At 38.5% G+C, this 21,473-nt stretch overlaps 1 protein-coding gene across 2 annotated transcripts in view; it reads right to left on the bottom strand.

The window, feature by feature from the left end:
• mdga2a (MAM domain containing glycosylphosphatidylinositol anchor 2a) overlaps positions 1–21,473 on the bottom strand; it is a 126,232-nt gene that overhangs the window by 92,858 nt on the left and 11,901 nt on the right. For both annotated transcript variants that reach the window (XR_008599940.1, XM_055005649.1), the window contains exon 2: positions 69–208. Coding sequence is in view for 1 of the 2 variants with exons in the window: in XM_055005649.1 (XP_054861624.1) it covers positions 69–208 (140 nt within the window). In the remaining variant the exon portion in view is untranslated. The remainder of the gene's footprint in view (positions 1–68; positions 209–21,473) is intronic.

The raw sequence follows: 21,473 nt of genomic DNA, 5'->3' as shown, positions 1-21,473 counted from the left end.
CCCAGTCTCCCCCCAGTGCTCCCAGTGCTCCCAGTCCTCCCAGTCTCCCCCCAGTCCTCCCAGTCTACCTGAGGCCGTGGGTGTCCGGTCACCAGACACTGCAGCTCCAGAGTCTCTCCCTCTCTGATGGTATAAACTCTCTCACTGTATCGTTCCTCCTCCACGCTGCAGGTCTGACCAGAGTGAACGATCCGCACTGAGGGGGGCGCTGTGGAGACACAACAGCAACACAACTACAGTCAGTAAAAACACACAACAGCAACACAACTACAGTCAGTAAAAACACACAAAACCACCACAACAAGAGACAGCAACACAACTACAGTCAGTAAAAACACACAAAACGTAAACAAAGGACCCAAAAATAATCATAGAGAGACTTAAAATGTTCAAAAGAAAAGAACCAAACGTCTACAAAAAGACATAAAACGACCACAAAGAGACACAAAATGCTGACAGAGACCTTGAAGTTCAGTAAAAGCAGATTAAAGCTGCTGCAGGAACCTCATTATGATCAGTAGATCTACTGTCAGCAGCTCAGACCAACAACGACACATAACCTGAGTCCTCAGAAAACTGGTTTCATAATTACCTCAGCAATGAAGCACTTTCTTTACCATATATGGTAAAGGAAGTGATTTACCTTATATGGGCGATGTGGATGTGTTTATGTAAATGAGGTTGGTTGAGGAGAGATTCTCGTAAATCGTAAAGTTTCTTGTGTGCAGAACTACAAAACTACAGAACTACAAAAGTACAAAATCTACAAAACTACAAAATCTACATAACTACAGAACTACAAAACTACAAAATCTACAGAACTACAGAACTACAAAACTGCAGAACTACAAAATCTACAGAACTACAACACCTACAAAACTACAGAACTACAAAACTACAACACTTACAAAACTACAGATCTGCAAAACTCCAGACACAGACAGAAACACAGAGGTTAATATCAGAGTCCTTAATAATCACATCATCATCACAGTATGATCGATTTCTGATTGTTGTGAGAAAATTCATAGTTTGTGTCTTTATGGGGTCATTTTCTGTGTATTCACTGTTATTGTTTCGTTTTGTGATCATTTTGTGTCTCCTTGTTGTCATTATTTGTGCTTTTGGGGCTGTTTTTTAATCTCGTTGTGGTCACTTTTTGTCTCTGCAGACATTTTCTGTCTCCCTTTTGTTGTCTTGTGTCTTCACTGTTGTTTGTGACTCTTTGTGTCTCTTTTTGTGGTCAGGCTTTCCTGCTGTTTTGTCATTTAATTGTGTCTGTTTGTGGTCATATTTTTGTCTGTGTGGCTGTTCTGTCTCATCATTGTCTGTTTTTGTCTCCCTTCAGTTGTTTTTTGTCTCTTCACCAAAATTTTGTCATATTGTAGTGGTTTTGTGACTCTTCACAATCAATTTGTGTCTCTTTGTTCTCATTATTTGTCATTTTGGGGCTGTTTTTTTCATCTCATTGTCGTCCCTTTTTGTTTTTGTTGACATTTTGTGTGTCCCTGTCGTTGTTTTGTGTCTTTTTATTGTTGTTTGTGTCTCTCACTAGTGGTTTGGTGACTCTTTGCGGTTGTTTTGTGTCTCTTTACTTTTGTTGTGTCTCTTTGTGGCTGTTTTTGGTCTCTTTGTTGGTATTTTGGTCTCCCTGTAGTTGTTTTGTGTGTCTTTAGTGTTATTGTGTGTCTTTGTGGCTGTTTTGTGGTTCCTCAGTGCTGTTTAGTCTATCTCTCTTTGTGGTCATTTTTGTCTCTTTTTTTGACATTTTGTGTTTTTTTTTCCTGTCTCTTGTTGTCACCGTTTTGTGTTTGTAGAGGTTTTGTGGTGATTATGTCTCTAATTGTGTCTTCTTGTGGTAGTTATTTATGTTTTTCTTTCTTTGGTGTCTCTTTGTGGTCATTTTGTGTCTCTTTGTGGTCATTTTGTGTCTCTGTAGTTGTTTGTGTGTCTTTGTAGTCGTTTATTGACTTTATTTTATACTCATTTTTCGGGACACTTTTTAAACTGCATCACGGATAAAACAGTTTCAAATAAAAGTGCAACAACATCTGATAAAAGTCTCAGAAAACAAGAACTTTGAGGTTTGACCGATTGTAAATAAAACGACTAGAAAGGTGGCAGTCGAGTCGTGCAGCTGCTGCAGGTTGGACGCGATGCCTCCACAGACCCGTACGGTTTGTGTGTCATGCTCCTCCACACGTTTCTTATTTTCTGCTCGCCTCTATTTTTGCATGACCTGCTGCATCTGTGATTCCAGGACTGTGGGAGGAGGTTTCAGCACAAAGATGCAAAACGAAACGCCTCTACAGCAGCAGAAACAGAAACACAAAACGCCTCGACAGCAGGATTTACACTACTGCTGCTAACTTAACCTCCAGATACCAGCGATCAATAATCAGTCACAAACAATCAGGTCAGGTCAATAAAGTTCAACGTCGGGAGAGAGGAAATGAGGAGAGGAGATGAGGAGGTGGTAGAAGAAGTGACTGAAGAGGAAGAGGAAGAAGAAGAAAAAGAAGAACAATAAGAAGAAGATGAGAAAGAAGACAAAACAGTGAAAGAAGAAGAAAAAGAAAAAGAAGATGAATCTCTGTGGTTGTTTTGTGTCTCAGAAAAAAATAAAGAATACGAAGATGAAGAAGAAGATGAGGAAGAAGATAAAACAGCAGAAGAAGATGATGGAGTAGAAGAACAAAAAGAAGACAAAACAGCGGAAGAAGGAAAAAAGATAAAGAAGACGAAGAAGTAGGAAACGGTAAAGATGGCAAAGAAGAACACCAAGAAAAAATGAAGATGAACAAGTAGAAGAACAAAAAGAAGAAAAAACAGTGGAAGAAGAAGAAAAAGGAGATAAAACGAAGAAAAAAATGAAAAAGGAGACGAAGAAGAAGACAAAAAGGAAGAAAAATATGAAGATTAAAAAGTAGAAGAGGATGAGGAAAAAAATGCAAAGAACACAAAACAGCAGAAGAAGAAAACTATGAACAAAAATACAAAGATAAAGTAGAATAAGAACACAAAACAGCAGAAGAAGAAAAAGAAGAAAACAGAAAAGACAAAGAGGAAGATGAAGGCGATGATGAAGAGCAGGTGTTGGGGATGATGTCGTCGTCCTACTTTTTCTCTCTTCTCTATTTTTAGATCCTGAATTTTTTTCGGTCCTCCAATGACTCTGCTGATGTCATCAACACACACACACACACACACACACATACACAGAGAAACCCCCCGACAGACCCATTCTTTCCCATCATGCACTTCAATCAGGTCCGTCTGAGGAGGAGCAGCGTGATGCCAAAAAACAGAACAAACACAACAGAACCCAGAGAACCAGAACCACAGGACGTCCCCCTAACGTTCCACTAACATCCCGCTAACATCCTGACAACGTCCCCCTAACGTTCCACTAACGTCCCGACAACGTCCCGCTAACGTCCCGCTAACGTTCCCCTAACATCCCCCTAACATCCCACTAACGTCCCATTAACGTCCCGCTAACGTCCTGACAACTTCCCCCTAATGTCCCATTAATGTCCCCCTAACATCCCGCTAACATCCCGACAACGTCCCGCTAACGTTCCCCTAACATCCCCCTAACATCCCACTAACGTCCCATTAACGTCCCGCTAACGTCCTGACAACGTCCCCCTAATGTCCCATTAATGTCCCCCTAACGTCCCGCTAACATCCCGACAATGTCCCGCTAACGTTCCCCTAACCTCCCCCAACGTCCCATTAATGTCCCCCCCAACGTCCCCCTAACATTCTGCTAACGTCCCCCTAACGTCCCACAAACGTCCCACTAACGCCCCGACAATGTCCCACTAACATTCCCCTAACGTCTCGACAGCGTCCCGCTAACGTCTCCTATACTTCAATTTCAGTTTCCACCACCAGAAAATAGACAAATAAACAAGAAAACAGAGATATAAAGCAACAACAAAGGACTGGAACTGAAGCAAAGAGACTCAGAAAGAGCAGAAAGACGCCAACAGACCGACCACAGAGAGAAAATTAACACAAACCTGATCAAAATTATTTATAAAACCCCAGGAGGCTCAACAAAAACTACTAAAAGCCAAATAAGTGGCTCGATGTGTGCCTGAAAAAGAGAGAAAATGACTGAAAACAACAACCGAATGCCACACAAATGAATCGCAAAGTTTTTATCTATAAATAGATGCACATAATTAATACAAGACAAAAAAACACCACAAAGTGAAGTTAAATAACAGCGAAGACAGTTAAAATTAGCAGGAAAGTATCACTAGAAGGTGTAAAACTACACTAAGGAGGTGTAACTACTGAAAAAGAGGCACGAAATTACAAGAAAATGAAGCAAACAGAAGCAAAATGTTTCAAAAACACCAGAAAGAGGTAAAACTACAAAAAAAGAAGGGCACAAGCTGTTGGAAAAGTTCTGCAAAACAACAAAAAAGAGCAGAAATTGATGACAACCGAAAAAACAGAGAAAATGAACACAGATGATAAATAATTCAAAACAACAAAGACTCAAAACATTCATTAAAAAATATTTAAAAATCACTGAAAAAAGACATTAAATAGACAAAAAGACAACAAAGACAGTCAAATATACGAGAAAAGGAAGCAAAGAGACTGAAAAGAGACACAAAACAACAAAATGAGCGACAAAATGATGAGAAATGAGAAACCAAACACCAAATAGACACAAAAAGACCAGAAAGTGATGCTAAATAATGAATAAGACAGTTAAAATGACCACAAATGCTCACTACGAGCTGCAAAACCAACTAAGAGACACAAACAAACAATACAGACACAAAAACACAATGAAGACAGTCAAATAAACTAAAAACTGATGCAAAAAGACTGAAAAGAGACACAAAACAACCAGAAAGTGATTCTAAATACCAAACAAATACAGTTAAATTGACACTAAAGGATGCAAACGGTGATAACGGGACATGAAACAATAACAAATAGACAAAACATTAACAAAACAACAAAACAGAGACACAAACTGACCAAGAACAGACAAAAACACCAGAAAATGATGCTAAATAACAAATAATGCAGTTAAAATGACCACAAATGATCACTATGAGGTGCAAAACCAACTAAAAAGAGACACAAACTAACATTAGAGACAAAAAAGACAATGAAGACGGTCAAATATACTAAAAACTGATTCAAAAGGACTGAAAAAAGACACAAAACAACCAGAAAAGAGAAGCTGAACAACAAAACAGAGACACAAACTGACCACAGACACACAAAAAGACCAGAAAGTGACGTTAAATAACAAGTAAGACAGTTAAAATGAATAAAAATGGATGCAAACAGACTGAAAAGAGACACAAAAAGACCACAAAGTGATGCTAGATACCAAACAAATGCAGTTAAACGGACACTAAAGGACGCAAACGATGATAAGGAGACATGAAACAACAAAAAATAGACAAAATATTAACACAAAGAGACACTAAATGATCACTACAAGGTGCAAAACAACCATAGAGATGCAAAAATTAACTAAAAAGAGGCACCAACTGCAGCAAAAAGGCTCAAAACAATGACTAAAACTCACAAAATGACCAGAAAATAAAGCAAACAGACCGACTAAAGAGAGAAATTGTCCAAAAAATGGACGATAAACGGCTACAAAGTGACACAAACCAGCAGGAAGGAGGAAAAACTAAATAAAATGTTATTTTGTGTTTGTAAAAAGCTAAAATCACCTCTGGTTGCTGTTTAATGACTTTGAAGGTGATTTATTAAAAGTTTTAGAGGAAATGAAACAGAAATCAGAGGAAATATGAAACGTTTCCTCCAGGTTTTCTGCTTCAGGTGTTTTCCATTCCCCCTCTAAACCCAGGTATTAGTCTAATCCCTGCGCCGCGTCCTAATAAGCGATGAATCCTCCTGAACCCGGCTCTCCGGCTCATCCCTGCGCTACAAACACAACTCACAAAGAGAGACACATAATGCCTGCTAAAGTCAGGATTTACACCCCCCCACACCAGGAATTATACCCATCCAATCCAGCAGTATCAGGGGAGAGTTTACGGATCAAACCGCCACGTCAGCCACAGTCACTTGACCTATGGGGTGTCTGAGATCTGGTGACACGTGGAGATGACAGGTGGGGCAACCGTTGGCAACGCAGAGCAACGCCCAAATGAGGCAGTTAAAGGCACAAAATCATCACTGTGTGCTGCAAAACAGAAGATGAAACCAACAAATAGACACTAAAAGACAACTAAGGTGGACAAAAAGAGCCAGAAATGATGCCAGTGGACCGACTGACAATAGAAAATGAACATTTAGAAATTAAAGATGTTCACAAAAAGAAAAAAAAGACGCAAAACAAAATTAAAAAAGACAAATGGGGAACTAAGAAAATCATGAAAACAGGAAGAAAGACTAACAAAAAACACAAAAAGTGTCTGAAAATGACATACATGAAATACATCATCCCCATTGTGATGCATGGTGGTGGCAGCATCATGATGTGAAGCACGGTGGTGGCAGCATCATGATGTGAAGCATGGTGGTGGCAGCATCATGATGTGAAGCATGGTGGTGGCAGCATCATGATGTGAAGCATGGTGGTGGCAGCATCATGATGTGAAGCATGGTGGTGGCAGCATCATTAACTGAAGCACGGTGGTGGCAGCATCATGATGTGAAGCATGGTGGTGGCAGCATCATGATGTGAAGCATGGTGGTGGCAGCATCATTAACTGAAGCACGGTGGTGGCAGCATCATGATGTGAAGCACGGTGGTGGCAGCATCATGATGTGAAGCATGGTGGTGGCAGCATCATGATGTGAAGCATGGTGGTGGCAGCATCATGATATGAAGCATGGTGGTGGCAGCATCATTAACTGAAGCACGGTGGTGGCAGCATCATGATGTGAAGCATGGTGGTGGCAGCATCATGATGTGAAGCATGGTGGTGGCAGCATCATTAACTGAAGCATGGTGGTGGCAGCATCATTAACTGAAGCACGGTGGTGGCAGCATCATGATGTGAAGCACGGTGGTGGCAGCATCATTAACTGAAGCACGGTGGTGGCAGCATCATTAACTGAAGCACGGTGGTGGCAGCATCATGATGTGAAGCATGGTGGTGGCAGCATCATTAACTGAAGCACGGTGGTGGCAGCATCATGATGTGAAGCATGGTGGTGGCAGCATCATGATGTGAAGCATGGTGGTGGCAGCATCATTAACTGAAGCACGGTGGTGGCAGCATCATTAACTGAAGCACGGTGGTGGCAGCATCATGATGTGAAGCATGGTGGTGGCAGCATCATGATGTGAAGCATGGTGGTGGCAGCATCATTAACTGAAGCACGGTGGTGGCAGCATCATTAACTGAAGCACGGTGGTGGCAGCATCATGACGTGGGGATGTTTCTGGTTGTCCACTAATCGAGGACACGTGCTTCACATCATAATGCTGCCACTTTTTTTTAGCTTTTCCTCTACAATCAAAGGAATTTAAATTGAAACTCAGTGATCAGTAACACAAGCTTTTATGTCTATTCACGTTAACTCCAGTTGAATTAGGTTTTAAGTCAACTAGGGCAGAAATGAGAGTTTCCTTTGACATTTTATTCAGCAGTTCTACATTTAATTAAGAGCTGGATTAATTCAGTGAACAGCAGATCAGATAAAACAGTTTTAATTCAGTGTTTTCAGCTCCTACAGCTGCAGCTTCGGTTCGTTCTGTTTCCAAACAGCCGGACCTCCTGCAGAGGAAACCTCCGATCTCTTTTACTCTGATCCTTTAAATCAGGATGATATAAAGCTGAAGTTTGAGTTGGAGAGGAAGAACCAGAACCAGAACCAGATCCAGATCCAGATGGAACCAGAACAGTTATTTTGTGCAATTCTTGAGTCAGTTTGGACATAGTGTCATATTGAGACAATTTGGAGTCATTTTGCACAGATTTTGAGTCGGTTTCAACAGTTTTTTTAGTCATTTGTACAATTCTTGAGTTATTGTGGACATTTTCTTTTATGTTGGACAAGTTAATTTTGAGTCTTACTGGACAAATTTTGCATCATTTTGGACATGTTTTGAGTCCATTTGGACAGTTTTGAGTTATTTTGTACAGTTCTTTAGCATATTTGGACATTTTTTTCTAATGTTAGACACTTTAAATTATTTGTACAATTCTTGAGTCATTTTTCATACGTTTCTAGTCATCTTTGGCTTTTTTTGGTATTTTAAGCAAAATTTTAGTAAATATGGACACTTTTCAAGTCATTTTGTGCAAACTTTTAATAATTTTGAGCAATTTCTGAGACAATTTTCAGTTTTTGAGTTATTTTGTACAATTCTTGAGTCAGTTTGGACAATTTATTCTAATTTTAGTTAAGTTTCAAGTCATCTGGGGCAAATTTTGAATCATTTTGGATAGTTTGGAGATGTTTTGTGTTGTGTTGTGTTTTTGTTTTTTTTTTTTACTTTGGACAAGTTTGAAGCCCTTTGTCTCTTGTTAAGGTACATTAAGTTGTTTTGTTCAGTCAGAGTGGAGACATTTAGACAAGTTATTCTGGACTTCTTTTCTTTTTTTAAATGTGTGTAATGTGAGTAATTTGTGGGCAATTTTATGCTCTCTCAGACATGTTTCACATTGTTTTGAGTTATTTTCCACAGTTTTTGAATTATATTGTGCAATTTTGTGACAGTTTGGGGAGATTTTAACTCCTTCTGGACATTTTCTCTTTTTGAAACAAATTCTGAATATTTATGGACAATTTTATGCCACATTGGATGAGTTTTAATTCATTTGTGGCATAATGAGTCGCTTTTGGATAAATCTTGAGTCAATCTGGACAGTCTTTGAGCTATATTGTAAATTTTTTGTGTCAGTTTGTGTCATGTTTCAAGTAATTTTATATTTCTTTTCTTAATTTAAACTAAACATGAGGAATTTTGGACATGCTAATGTTACATTGGACAAGTTTCAAGACATTTGGGACAGTTTTCAAATCATGTACAATTTTTGTATCAGTTTGGAGAAACTTCCAGTCCTTTTGGACAATTTTTCTTACTCTGGACAAGAGTCAAGTCATTTGTGGCAGCTTTTGAGTAGTTTTTGGACAGATTTTGAGTTAATTTGGACAGTGTTCAAATTATGTTAAACAATTCTTGAGACAGTTTTGAAAAGTTTTAAGTAATATAGACATGTTTTCTTGCATTAGATGAATATGGAGTCATTTTTGGACACGTTCTAAGAGATTTTGGACGTTCTTTTGAGTCAGTTGGACAGTTTTCAAGCCATTTTGTGAGTCTTAGACAGCTTCATGTTAGTTTAATGAAGCTGAATTGTTCTAAAAGCGGTCAGAGGTTCAGTCCTGTCAGACCTGCAGTGGAAATCAGAGAGCAGAACATTCTGACCACAAACTGAAAACAGCAGCAGACAGAGTTCAGGATCGGACTCATTCGCTCCCTGAGGTCTGAATAAAAACCAGGTCGGCTCAGTGGAGCAGTTAACTCTGAACAAACCAGAACCTCCAACGTCTCTGTTCTCAAACCAGCTCAGCACTTTAATCATTTACAGAGAGCAGAGACAAGGACCTCATAGGAGCAGCAAAACACAGAGAGGAGGTCCTCACAGGAGTATTAGGACCAACCAAACACACACAGTCGGCCTGAGGCCTGAACAGTTTTTGTTTTTGAGCACGTGTGTGTGTATGTGTGCGTGCGTGCATGTGTGTCAAACAGCCTATAAAAACTATAACTTCAGACTATAAAATCAAACAAAAAATAAAAAGTCCAAACTGTAAACAACCATCTGAATCTCCAGATCTTTAAAAAAAAAAAATCACCAAATGACTCCATTTATCAAAACCAGAACCTGTAAAAACAAAAAAATCTTCAGATGTTCTACTTTCTGACGGTCCTTTAATGCATCATCTGTGACATCTGCTTCAATCAGATTAAACCAAACATGAAATAAAAGTCAATATATTCCATTAAAAAATTGTCAAAAATATTGTTTTCTCAAACTAGATTCTGGAAAAAAGAAAAAAATGTGCAGAATTTGGCGCAACTGTGAAGTCAAGACCGACTCACCTGTGACCAACGGTCAGCTGACAAAAATTCAGAGAGTTTTCAGGTTGAACTGCAGGCAGTGTTTTCACAACTAAAAGTCTAAAATGACTCCAAACAGACATAAGACATTTTTTGTTGCTTTAAATTATTTTTTTGGTAATTTTGGTTGATTTTACAAGTTTTAAGTAAGATTAGACAGTTTTTGAGTTATTTTATACAATTCTTGTGTCAGTTTGGATGTGTTTAAGTCGTTCTGTACAAACTTTGAGTCAGTGTGGTTGATTGGATTTTACTGTGAGCAAGTTTAAATTCATTCTGGACAAATCTTGTGTCATTATGGGCAAATCTTGAGTAATTTTGAACAAATCCGAAGTCATTTTGGACAAATCTCCAGTCATTATGGACAAATCTTGAGTCATTTTGGATGAATCTTGAGTCATTATGGACAAATCGAGCAATTTTGGGCAAATCTGGAGTAATTTTGGACAAATCTTTACTCATTTTGAACAAATCTTGAGTAATTATGGACGAATCTTGAGTAATTTTGGATGAATATTGAGTCATTATGGATACATCTTTAGTCATTATGGACAAATCTGGAGTAATTTTGGACAAATCTTTACTCATTTTGAACAAATCTTTAGTCATTCTGGACAAATCTTTAGTCATTATGGACAAATCTTGAGTCATTTTGGATGAATATTGAGTCATTATGGACAAATCTGGAGTAATTTTGGAGAAAACTTTAATCATTTTGAATGAAGTTTGAGTCATTTTGAACGAAGTTTGAGTCATTATGGGCAAATCTTGAGTCATAAGGACAAATCTTGAGTAATTCTGGACAAAATTTGAGCCATTTTGGACAAATCTATGTTTCTTTGGACACATTTCAAGTTATTCTAGATGAGTTTTGAGTTAATGTGGTTTTCAGTTTTCGAGTGAAATTGGACCATTCTTGTGTCAGGTTGGTGAAAAATGAGACCAAAGCAAAAACAAAAAAACATTCAGAAACTGCTGCTCAGAGTCTTATTTTCCAGACAGACAGTGAACTAACCACAGACTTCATTCATTACCAGCAGCTCCATCAGATTTTATTTATTCATGTCAGACAGTTAAATAAAGGACGGTCAGGATAAATATTAAATCCAGGTTCGGTCTGAATCTCTGATCTCAGGTCACTTCTCTCTCAGTGTCTCTGTGTTATGTAAGTTTGCTTCTATTTCTGGAGTCGAGGTTCTCCAAGGAACCTGACAGTCAGTGGGACGACTAAAAATATAACCTGCCGTCCAATTGGCCGACAGACCGGGTCCTCCTGCATACGTAATGTTTGTCTGAGAGGCTCCGGATCTCCTCACTGGGCCTTGGAAAGATCCCAGGAGTTCTAGAGGAAGTTTCTGAGTTCTTGATGAGGTTTTTAAGGTTTTATTGTGAGTCCCAGGGGTTCTTGAAAGGGTTCCAGGGTTTGTCAGGGTCCTGGAGGTGGTTGGAGAGGTTAGTACAGTGGGTACGGAAAGTATTCAGACCCCTTTAAATTTTTCACTCTTTGTTTCATTGCAGCCATTTGCTAAAATCAAAAAAGTTCATTTTATTTCTCATTAATGTACACTCAGCACCCTATCTTGACAGAAAATAACAGAAATGTAGAAATTTTTGCAAATTTATTAAAAAAGAAAAACTGAAATATCACACAGTCATAAGTATTCAGACCCTTTGCTCAGTATTGAGTAGAAGCACCCTTTTGAGCTAGTACAGCCATGAGTCTTCTTGGGAATGATGCAACAAGTTTTTCACACCTGGATTTGGGGATCCTCTGTTATTCTTCCTTGCAGATCCTCTCCAGTTCTGTCAGGTTGGATGGTGAACGTTGGTGGACAGCCATTTTCAGATCTCTCCAGAGATGCTCAATTGGGTTTAGGTCAGGGCTCTGGCTGGGCCAGTCAAGAATGGTCACAGAGTTGTTCCAAAGCCACTCCTTTGTTATTTTAGCTGTGTGCTTAGGGTCATTGTCTTGTTGGAAGGTGAACCTTGGGCCCAGTCTGAGGTCCAGAGCACTCTGGAAGAGGTTTTCTTCCAGGATATCTCTGTACTTGACCGCATTCATCTTTCCTTCAATTGCAACCAGTCGTCCTGTCCCTGCAGCTGAAAAACACCCCCATAGCATGATGCTGCCACCACCATGTTTCACTGTTGGGATGGTATTGGGCAGGTGATGAGCAGTGCCTGCTTTTCTCCACACATACCGCTTAGAATTAACGCCAAAAAGTTCAATCTTGGTCTCATCAGACCAGAGACTCTTATTTCTCATAGTCTGGGAGTCCTTCATGTGTTTTTTGGCAAACTCTATGTGGGCTTTCATATGTCTTGCACTGAGGAGAGGCTTCCGTCGGGCCACTCTGCCATAAAGGCCCGACTGGTGGAGGGCTGCAGTGATAGTTGACTTTGTGGAACTTTCTCCCATCTCCCTGCTGCATCTCTGGAGCTCAGCCACGGTGATCTTTGGGTTCTTCTTTACCTCTCTCACCAAGGCTCTTCTCCCACGATTGCTCAGTTTGGCTGGACGGCCAGGTCTAGGAAGAGTTCTGGTCGTCCCAAACTTCTTCCATTTAAGGATTATGGAGGCCACTGTGCTCTTAGGAACCTTGAGTGCTGCAGAAATTCTTTTGTAACCTTGGCCAGATCTGTGCCTTGCCACAATTCTGTCTCTGAGCTCCTTGGGCAGTTCCTTCGACCTCATGATTCTCATTTGCTCTGACATGCACTGTGAGCTGTAAGGTCTTATATAGACAGGTGTGTGCCTTTCCTAATCAAGTCCAATCAGTTTAATTAAACACAGCTGGACTCCAATGAAGAAGTAGAACCATCTCAAGGAGGATCAGAAGAAATGGACCACAGGTGAGTTAAATATGAGTGTCACAGTAAAGGGTCTGAATACTTATGACCGTGTGATATTTCAGTTTTTCTTTTTTAATAAATTTGCAAAAATTTCTACATTTCTGTTTTTTTCTGTCAAAATAGGGTGCTGAGTGTACATTAATGAGAAATAAAATGAACTTTTTTGATTTTAGCAAATGGCTGCAATGAAACAAAGAGTGAAAAATTTAAAGGGGTCTGAATACTTTCCGTACCCACTGTATGTAGGTTTCAGAGGTCTTTGAAAACATTCAAGGCATCAGAGAAGGAGTTTCCTGAGAGTTCCTGGAGAAACATCCTTAAGGTTCTTGAGAATTCAGTGGTTCTGTTCTAATTTTCAGTGGTCCTTGAAAACAGGCTCATCAGGTCCTGGAAGAGTTCGTAGAAGTAAATGTGAAAGTTTTAGAGGACCTTGAGGCTCTGTGGCTGTTTTCAGTGGCTTTAAAAGATTCCAGGCAGTACAGATGAGGTTCCCTGGGTTCCATGTTTTTAAAGTCCTGTAGGATTCACAATAAACCTAAAAGGTGATTTTGGGGTTCTTGAGGGTTCCAGAGGTTCTGTAGAAGCTTTCAGTGGCTTGACTGTTCCGGGGGTCCTAGAAAAGGTTCCCTGGGTTACAGGGCCTCTTCTTGAGGTACCTAAGGTCCTATTGTGATTTTCAGAGATCCTTGAGAAGGTTCCAAGGCTCATGAGGTTCCTGCAGTATTTTGTAGAAGTTTCAGTGGAACTTGAGGAGTTCCTCAAGGTTCTGCAGGAGTTTCCAGATTGTCTTGAAAATATTTCAGGCATCCTGAGCAAGACTCACTGGGCTCCAGAAGTCTTATGGTCTTGGAAAATTCAGAAGATCCCTGGAAAATGTATGGGGGTTCTTGATGGATCTCCAGGGGTTCCTGTCAAGTCTGCTGACATCTTAAAAGTTTCCATGTTCTTGATGAGGATCCAGGGTCCTGGAATATTTTCTGGAAGGCAGCATGAAAGTTTCCATTGACCTTGACAAACTACCAGGTCAAGTTTTCAGTGGTTCTTGAGAATATTCAAAACATCAAAGATGAGGTTCCCTGGGTTCTAGAGGGCTTTGTGGAGATGTCCTTAAGGTTCTAGAGAATTTAGGGGTTTATGAGGGTTCCAGTGGTCCTTAGGCTGTCGTTGTCCTAAAGGTTGTCAGGGTTTTTCCAAAGAGACGCCCTTGAAAATATTCCAGGCACCATAGAAGAGGTTCCCTGAGTTTCAAAGCCTTTTCATTAGGTTCCCAAATTCCCATAATGAGTTCCAGGGATCCTTGAAAGGGTTCTAGGGTTCATCAGGGTACTAGAGGATTTTTGAAAGTTGGTATGAAAGTTTCAGTGGGCCTTGAGGAATTCTGGTTAAGATAATTTAGGCCAATGTTGTTGACATCTTAAACAATCAGGTTCTTGGGTTGTTGAGGGGGTTCTAGAAGTCCTACATAAGCTCTACTGTTGTTTTCTGCTTTCAATGGTTCTACTGGTTCCACTGGTTTTATTGATTGTTTTGGTTCCACTGGTTCTATTGGTTCCACTGGTTCCACCCCCGTTCCTCCTCCCCTGTTGGTGAGAATCCTCCCACTGAGCGTGTGCAGACCGTGAGCCTCTGACCCTGATAAGCGGAGCTGAGATTACCCATGATGCACCTCTGCAGTCGTCCAGAAAATTCACATTTTCCACTTTGATCTGCTCAGACAGAACCGACAGCTGGAGGACGGAGATGAACAAAAAGCAGAAAAAAACAAACCAAACGCACATTTTTGCATTTTTCACACGTTAAAGAGTTTCTGATTCATTCATCTGGAAAAAAGCTCGACTTCAAACTGACGTTTTGTTCTGACTGAATAAAAATGGATGAACTTTAGACGGAAGTTCAAAGGAAACTGAGTTCAGCTGTAAAGATGTTTTTGTTCTGATCCAAACCAAACTCAAACATTTTATCAACCATCTGCAAAAAGCACAATTATTGTTTAATAAAAAGACAGTAAAGTTTTCCTGCTGGTTAGTGATTTGTCCAAAATGAATCAAAACTTGTCAAATTTTTCTCAAAATCTTTTCAAAATGACACAATATTTGTCCAAAACTACAATATTTAATTTAATTTTGGTAAATTTTTATCATTCTGCACATTTTTTGGTTCTTCTCAAATAAAATCACCAACAAAATTTCCAAAATAACTTTTAAAAAATCATCCAAACTGTCCATTTTAATGAATATCCATTCATTATTTGGTATTTTGAACAAATTTTGAGAAAAACTTGTCCTAAAACCAAAAATAATTGCCAAAATTGATTTGAAATTTGTCCAAAGTTCCTCACAAAAAATCAAAAATGACAAAAACATTTGCCTAAATTTACTTCATATATGTATATTTTTGTCATTTACGGGCTATTTCTTTTTTTAGAACATTTGCAATTTTTTTTTTTAGCCCTTTTGGCCAAAACAAAGAAGTTCTACAAACTGGCTCCAAATTATCCTAGATAACCCTGAAGTTGTCCAAAATAATTTTAAAAAATTGTTGAAAATGACCCGAAACCTGTCCAAACAGCTCGAAAATGTTCTGAAATGACAAAAACATGTCCACGTTACTTGAAAATTATTTAAAATAAGTCAAATACTGTCTGAAACGACTTAAATAACTTGGAATTTTTAGGCATTTTGAACAGTTTTTGTCTGTCTGAGTACATTTTTACATGAAATAACAAAGATGTTGTCCAAAATGAGTCAGCTTTTGCCCAAAATTTCCAAAATAATAATTCAGAATGATCTGAAATGTGTCCACAACAACTCAGAAACCTGGCCAGAATGACAAAAAGTATCGTCCAAAATGATTTTTAAAAGTCCAAAGTAACAATACCAAGTATGTGGTTCTGATCATTAACTATAAACTGATCAATGAGGTTCTGTTCAGTTCTAAACGCTGCATTCAGGAACCATCACTGGTTTTTATCCGTCTGAGCAGCTGATTCCACCTTTGAGTCTCTCAGTGGAGGATTAAGGTCACGATGAGAAAATAATACGGTTCTGTTGTTACGTAATCCCTTCATTCAGTTCAGCTGCAGCTCAGCAGCACCACAGTGGGTTCTACAGGTTCCAAAGGTTCTACAGGTTCCAAAGGTTCTACAGGTTCTATAGGTTCTACAGGTTCCAAAGGTTCTACAGGTTCTATAGGTTCCAAAGGTTCTACAGGTTCTACAGGTTCCAAAGGTTCTACAGGTTCCATAGGTTCTACAGGTTCCAAAGGTACTATAAGTTCTACAGGTTCTATATGTTCCACAGGTTCCAAAGGTTCTATAGGTTGTATAGGTTCTACTGTTTCCAAAGGTTCTACAGGTTCCAAAGGTTCTACAGGTTCTATAGGTTCCATAGGTTCTCCAGGTTCCAACGGTTCTACAGGTTCTAAAGGTTCTATAAGTTCTAAAGGTTCTTTACATCGACAGGTTCCAAAGGTTCTACAGGTTCTATAGGTTCTACAGGTTCCAAAGGTTCTACAGGTTCTATAGGTTCCAAAGGTTCTACAGGTTCTATAGGTTCCAAAGGTTCTACAGGTTCCATAGGTTCTACAGGTTCCAAAGGTTCTATAAGTTCTACAGGTTCTATAGGTTCCACAGGTTCCAAAGGTTCTATAGGTTGTATAGGTTCTACTGTTTCCAAAGGTTCTACAGGTTCCAAAGGTTCTACAGGTTCTATAGGTTCCATAGGTTCTCCAGGTTCCAACGGTTCTACAGGTTCTAAAGGTTCTATAAGTTCTAAAGGTTCTTTACATCGACAGGTTCCAAAGGTTCGACAGGTTCTACAAGTTCTACAGAGTCTACGGGTTCTACAAGTTACACTGTTTCTATAGGTTCTGAAGGTTCTACTGGTTGAACAGATTCTATCGGTTCGACTGGTTCTACAGGTTCTATAGGTTCTACTGGTTCCAAAGATTCTACTGGCCCTACAGGACCTACAGATTCTACTGGTTCTACTGAGTCCAAAGGTTCTACTGGTCTATAGGTCTAATAGGCTCTACTTGTTCTACAAATTCTAGTGGTTCTACTGGCTCTACAGGTTCTACAGGTTCTATAGGTTCGACTGGTTTTACAGGTTCTGCAAGTTCTACAGGTTCCAAAGGTTCCAAAGGTTCTGCAAGTTCTACAAGTTCTACTGGTCCTACAGGCTCTACTGGTTCTACAGGTTGCAAAGATTCTACAGGTTTTACTGGTTCTACAGGTTCTACTGCTTCTACATGTTTTACTGCTTCTAAAGGTTCTGAAGGTTCTACAGGTTTTACTGGTTCTACGGGTTCTATAGGTTCTACTGTTTCTACATTTCTTACTGGTTCTACAAGTTCTGAAGGTTCTACAGGTTCTGCTGCTAAAACAACTCAAGCTCAGTTTAGTTTCAAACCAGTGATCAGATTCAGTCTGAGACGTTCTAAAGGATCCTTCATCTTTATTCTGTTCTGCTACAACAACTGATGTATTTACAGAATCTAGAAATATTTTAATCTTTTTTTTCCTCGTTCTTCTTCAGCTCATATTTATATTTTAATCGTTTACTCAGAAACTTCTTCCAGCGAGTTCCTGCAGTTTGAAACAAACTTGAGCTAAATGCTAATCAACGCCCACGTTAGCCTCCAGAGAACGAAGTCCTTCCGACTCTTTGACCTCTCAGGACCAACGGGCTGCAGCTTCTCTACTGCAGCTAAAATCTGCTTCCGTACAGCTATTTTTATGGAGATTAATTCACACATTCAACATTCTAAATATTTATTTTATCTTTTCAAAGCTGATTCAGTCAACGACAGTACGTTCTCATAGCTCTAACTGCAAAATAACAACATGATTAAAATAATTACATTTATTTGAAACTCGGCAGCTACATCTCGGTCACCCTGTGGTGGTCTGAAATAAGCAACTAATTTGTTAAAAAAGACAAAATAATTGTTCAGAATGACAGAAACATTGTCCAAGGTAGCTAAACATGTTGAAAATGACTCAAAATTCATCCAAAATGATTCAAAAACTGTCAACTGGGCACCACGACAAGGACTCCTGTGGAGATTAATGACCTCCAACCAGAGTTAAGGTGTTGAAGGGTTCATCTTGGTTCTAGAGGATTTCTAGAAGCTAGTATGAAGGTTTCAGTGGGCCCTGAAGAATTACCGGGTTCTGGTTAAGGTCATCTAGAAGTCAAGGGTTCTTGACAGTTCCACAAGTTCTAGTCAATGTTGTTGGGATCTTAAACACTTTCAGGTTCTTGGGTTGTTGAGGGGGTTCTAGAGGGCCTAGATAAGTTCTGCTGTCTTCTGCTTTCACTGGTTCAATTGGTTCCACTGGTTCCACTGGTTCTAGTGCTTATATTGGTTCTATTGGTTCCACTACATCCCTACAGCAGATGTAAACAGGGACCAGGCTGGGGTTTGTGTTGAAATCGATTATTAAAGGAACACCTCAATCATCCCTAAAATCAACACGATGTTCCGTTAAATCTAACAGAACACTAAAACTCCACCTGCTGGAACAACCAGGAACTACAGCTGATCTACATCTACTGACATCACAAGGTTTTCTTCTACTCTACCGGTTCAATTATTAACAGTAATTAAACAATTAATCACTAACAAACATCAGACACGGAGGATCAGTTGATGCTGATGTTGATAAAAACGCACCAATCAGGATTTAAATCAACACGATGTAAAATAAAAACCAAACAGCTGATATCTGCAGCTCCGCCTGCTGCCCTCAGAGGAGGAACTCCCCGTTAAACTCCCCGTTAAACTCCTCAGCAGGTCTGTTTTTGACCAGGCTCCTGCAGGAGGATCTGAAGTGTGAGTCCGTTAACGTGAGCTGAGTCTCGCCGCCGCCTCGGGCTCCTGATGATGGATTACATCTCACATCCGTGACATTTTTAACACACATGACTGCCGTGTTTGTGCCGCGGGACTCAGTGAGTCAGCGTGAATCAGAGAGTCGGCGTCAAGACCGGGTCCTCCACCGAACCAATCAGACGGAGGAGTTCTACTGCAGCTAGATGACACGTTGGACCCAGATCCACCTGGATCCACCTGGACCCAGCTACCCAGATAAAAAGTATAAATTGTGTCAGAAACTGAAATTCTGAATTTAAAAAGTCAAAATTATGAAAAAGCAAGTCGCAAAAATCTGAATTTTAAGGTAAAAAGTCAAATTTATGAGATAAAAGTTCTGATTCTGAAAGGATCAAAACTATGACAATAAGATAAATGGTTAAAATCCTGAGATAAAAAGAAAAATCTGAATCTATGCCACAAAAGTCAATAATTCTGATAAAAAGGCAACATTTTAAGACAAATTTGTGATCAAAAGACATAATTTTGACTCTAAATTTTCAAATGAAAAAGTCTAAATTTTAAAATATGAAGAAATAAAAGATTGAAATTCATAGTTATGAAATAAAGGGTCTGAATAATAAGACAAACAGTGAAAATTCTGAGACAAATATTTTGAATTTATGTGATGAAAATCAAAAACTAGTTTAAGTTGGTAACAACTATGAAAAAAACTGCTGAAATTTAAGGATTGAAGTCGACATTTTAAGATAAAAACACATGAGAAAGTCAGTCGGTCGTTGGATTTGTCCTCGGTGAATCCGAGCCGTCGCTCTGATTAGTTGAGCGGCTGAGAGTCTGGAGAACGAGGAGAGGATCTGTCGGTTCTGCTGGTGGATGGACGGAGATGCTCGGCGAGCTGTGAAGTCGTCTCCACCTCGGAGGCTCACGATCCGGCAGCTCCGACCGGCACAACGAAACGCTCCCAAACTCAGAGCGACAGTCGGCGTTTAACGGGAATCAGACAAAACCAGCTCAGATCTGATCTGAAAACAGCCCAAAACAGACGTTCTACCGAGGAACCGGCGTCCGAGGACAGAATCTGGTCATCAAACGAGGTTCTAATGGAGGAGAAACTGAAGAAACGTCAGGTTTTAATGGATCTATGAAGACCGGTTGGAGCTTCAGAGATGGAAAACTACTAATTATCTCCATGTCTGTCTGCATGAAAGTCAACTTTATCTCTCACTGGGTCAAAATTTTAACACAAAAATCTGAATTATGACACAAAAAGTCAAATTTAAGAGATAAATGTTGAAAACTACGATAGAAAGTCAAAATTCTGATCAGAATAATGAGATAAATAGTTCAAATTATGAAGAAAAAAATGATAGTTTCCATGAAAATTGGGATAAAAATCCATTATTTTAAATTAGTAAAGTTAAACTATGAGATAAAAGTCAAATATTATATAGAAAGCACATTTTTTTTACTTGGGTTGGATCAGAATTATGAAATGAAAAGTCTAAACTATCAGATATGTGGTTAAAATTATGGAAATGAGTCAAAATTTTACGACAAAAATCTGAATTATTGGACAAAGTCAATTTCAAGAGATAAATGTTGAAAATTATGAAAAAAAGTCAAAATTCTGACTGAGTAGGTCAGGAAAACGAAATAAAAAAATCTACATGATGAGACAAAATAACAAAATTTTTGTGAAACAGTCGACAGTTTACATGAAATTTGCGATAGAAAGATAAAAATTGAAAGTAAAAGTTATAGGAAGTCAAAATGTTTGATTTACTCGGTCAAAATTATGCAATAAAAAGTCGAAATGACCAGGTATGTGGTTAAAATAATGGAAGTGAGTCAAAATTTTAACACAAAAATCTGAATTATGACACAAAAAGTCAAATTCAAGAGATAAATGTTGAAAATTATGATAGAAATTCAAAATTCTGATCAGAATAATGAGATAATGGTTCAAATTATGAGGAAGAAGTCGATAATTTGCATGAAAATTGGTATAAAAATCCATTATTTGAAATTAGTAAAGTAAAATTATGGGATTAAAAAGTCTAAATCATGAGATAAAAATCAAATATTATATAGAAAGTACTTTTTTTTTTACTTGGGTTGGGTTACAAATAGGAAATAAGTCCAAATTACCAGATATGTGGTTAAAATGATGGAAATGAAAAAATTTCTAAATTTTCAGACAAAAGTCTGAATTATTGGACAAAGTCAAATTCAAGAGATAAATGTTGAAAATTACGATAAAAAGTCAAAATTCTGATCAGAGTAATGAGATAAATGGTTCAAATCATGAGAAAAAAGTTGAGTTTATGATAAAAATTTGGATAAAAATCCATTATTTTTAATGGATAAAGTTAAACTGTGAGATTAAAAAGTCAAAATTAAGAGATAAAAGTCAAATATTACATAAATATATTGGACTGGGTCAGAATTACAAAATAAAAAGTCTACATGACAGATATGTGTTAAAATAAAGTAAGTCAAAATTTTCAGACAGAAATCTGAATTATTGGACAAAAAGTCTATTTTGAGAGATAAATGGTAAAAATCATGGGAAAAAGTCGATCAGCAGATCAGATTTGTGAGATTTAAACATCAAAACTGTGAAATGCATTAATTAATGATCCAAATTATGTTATAAATTATTCTAAAAATGAAACAAAAAGAAAAA

Source organism: Amphiprion ocellaris, chromosome 20 (genome assembly GCF_022539595.1).
Source record: "Amphiprion ocellaris isolate individual 3 ecotype Okinawa chromosome 20, ASM2253959v1, whole genome shotgun sequence".
Taxonomy (NCBI): Eukaryota; Metazoa; Chordata; class Actinopteri; family Pomacentridae; genus Amphiprion; species Amphiprion ocellaris.
Note: the sequence above shows the minus strand (reverse complement) of the source record. Positions and strands in the feature narration are given on the sequence as shown.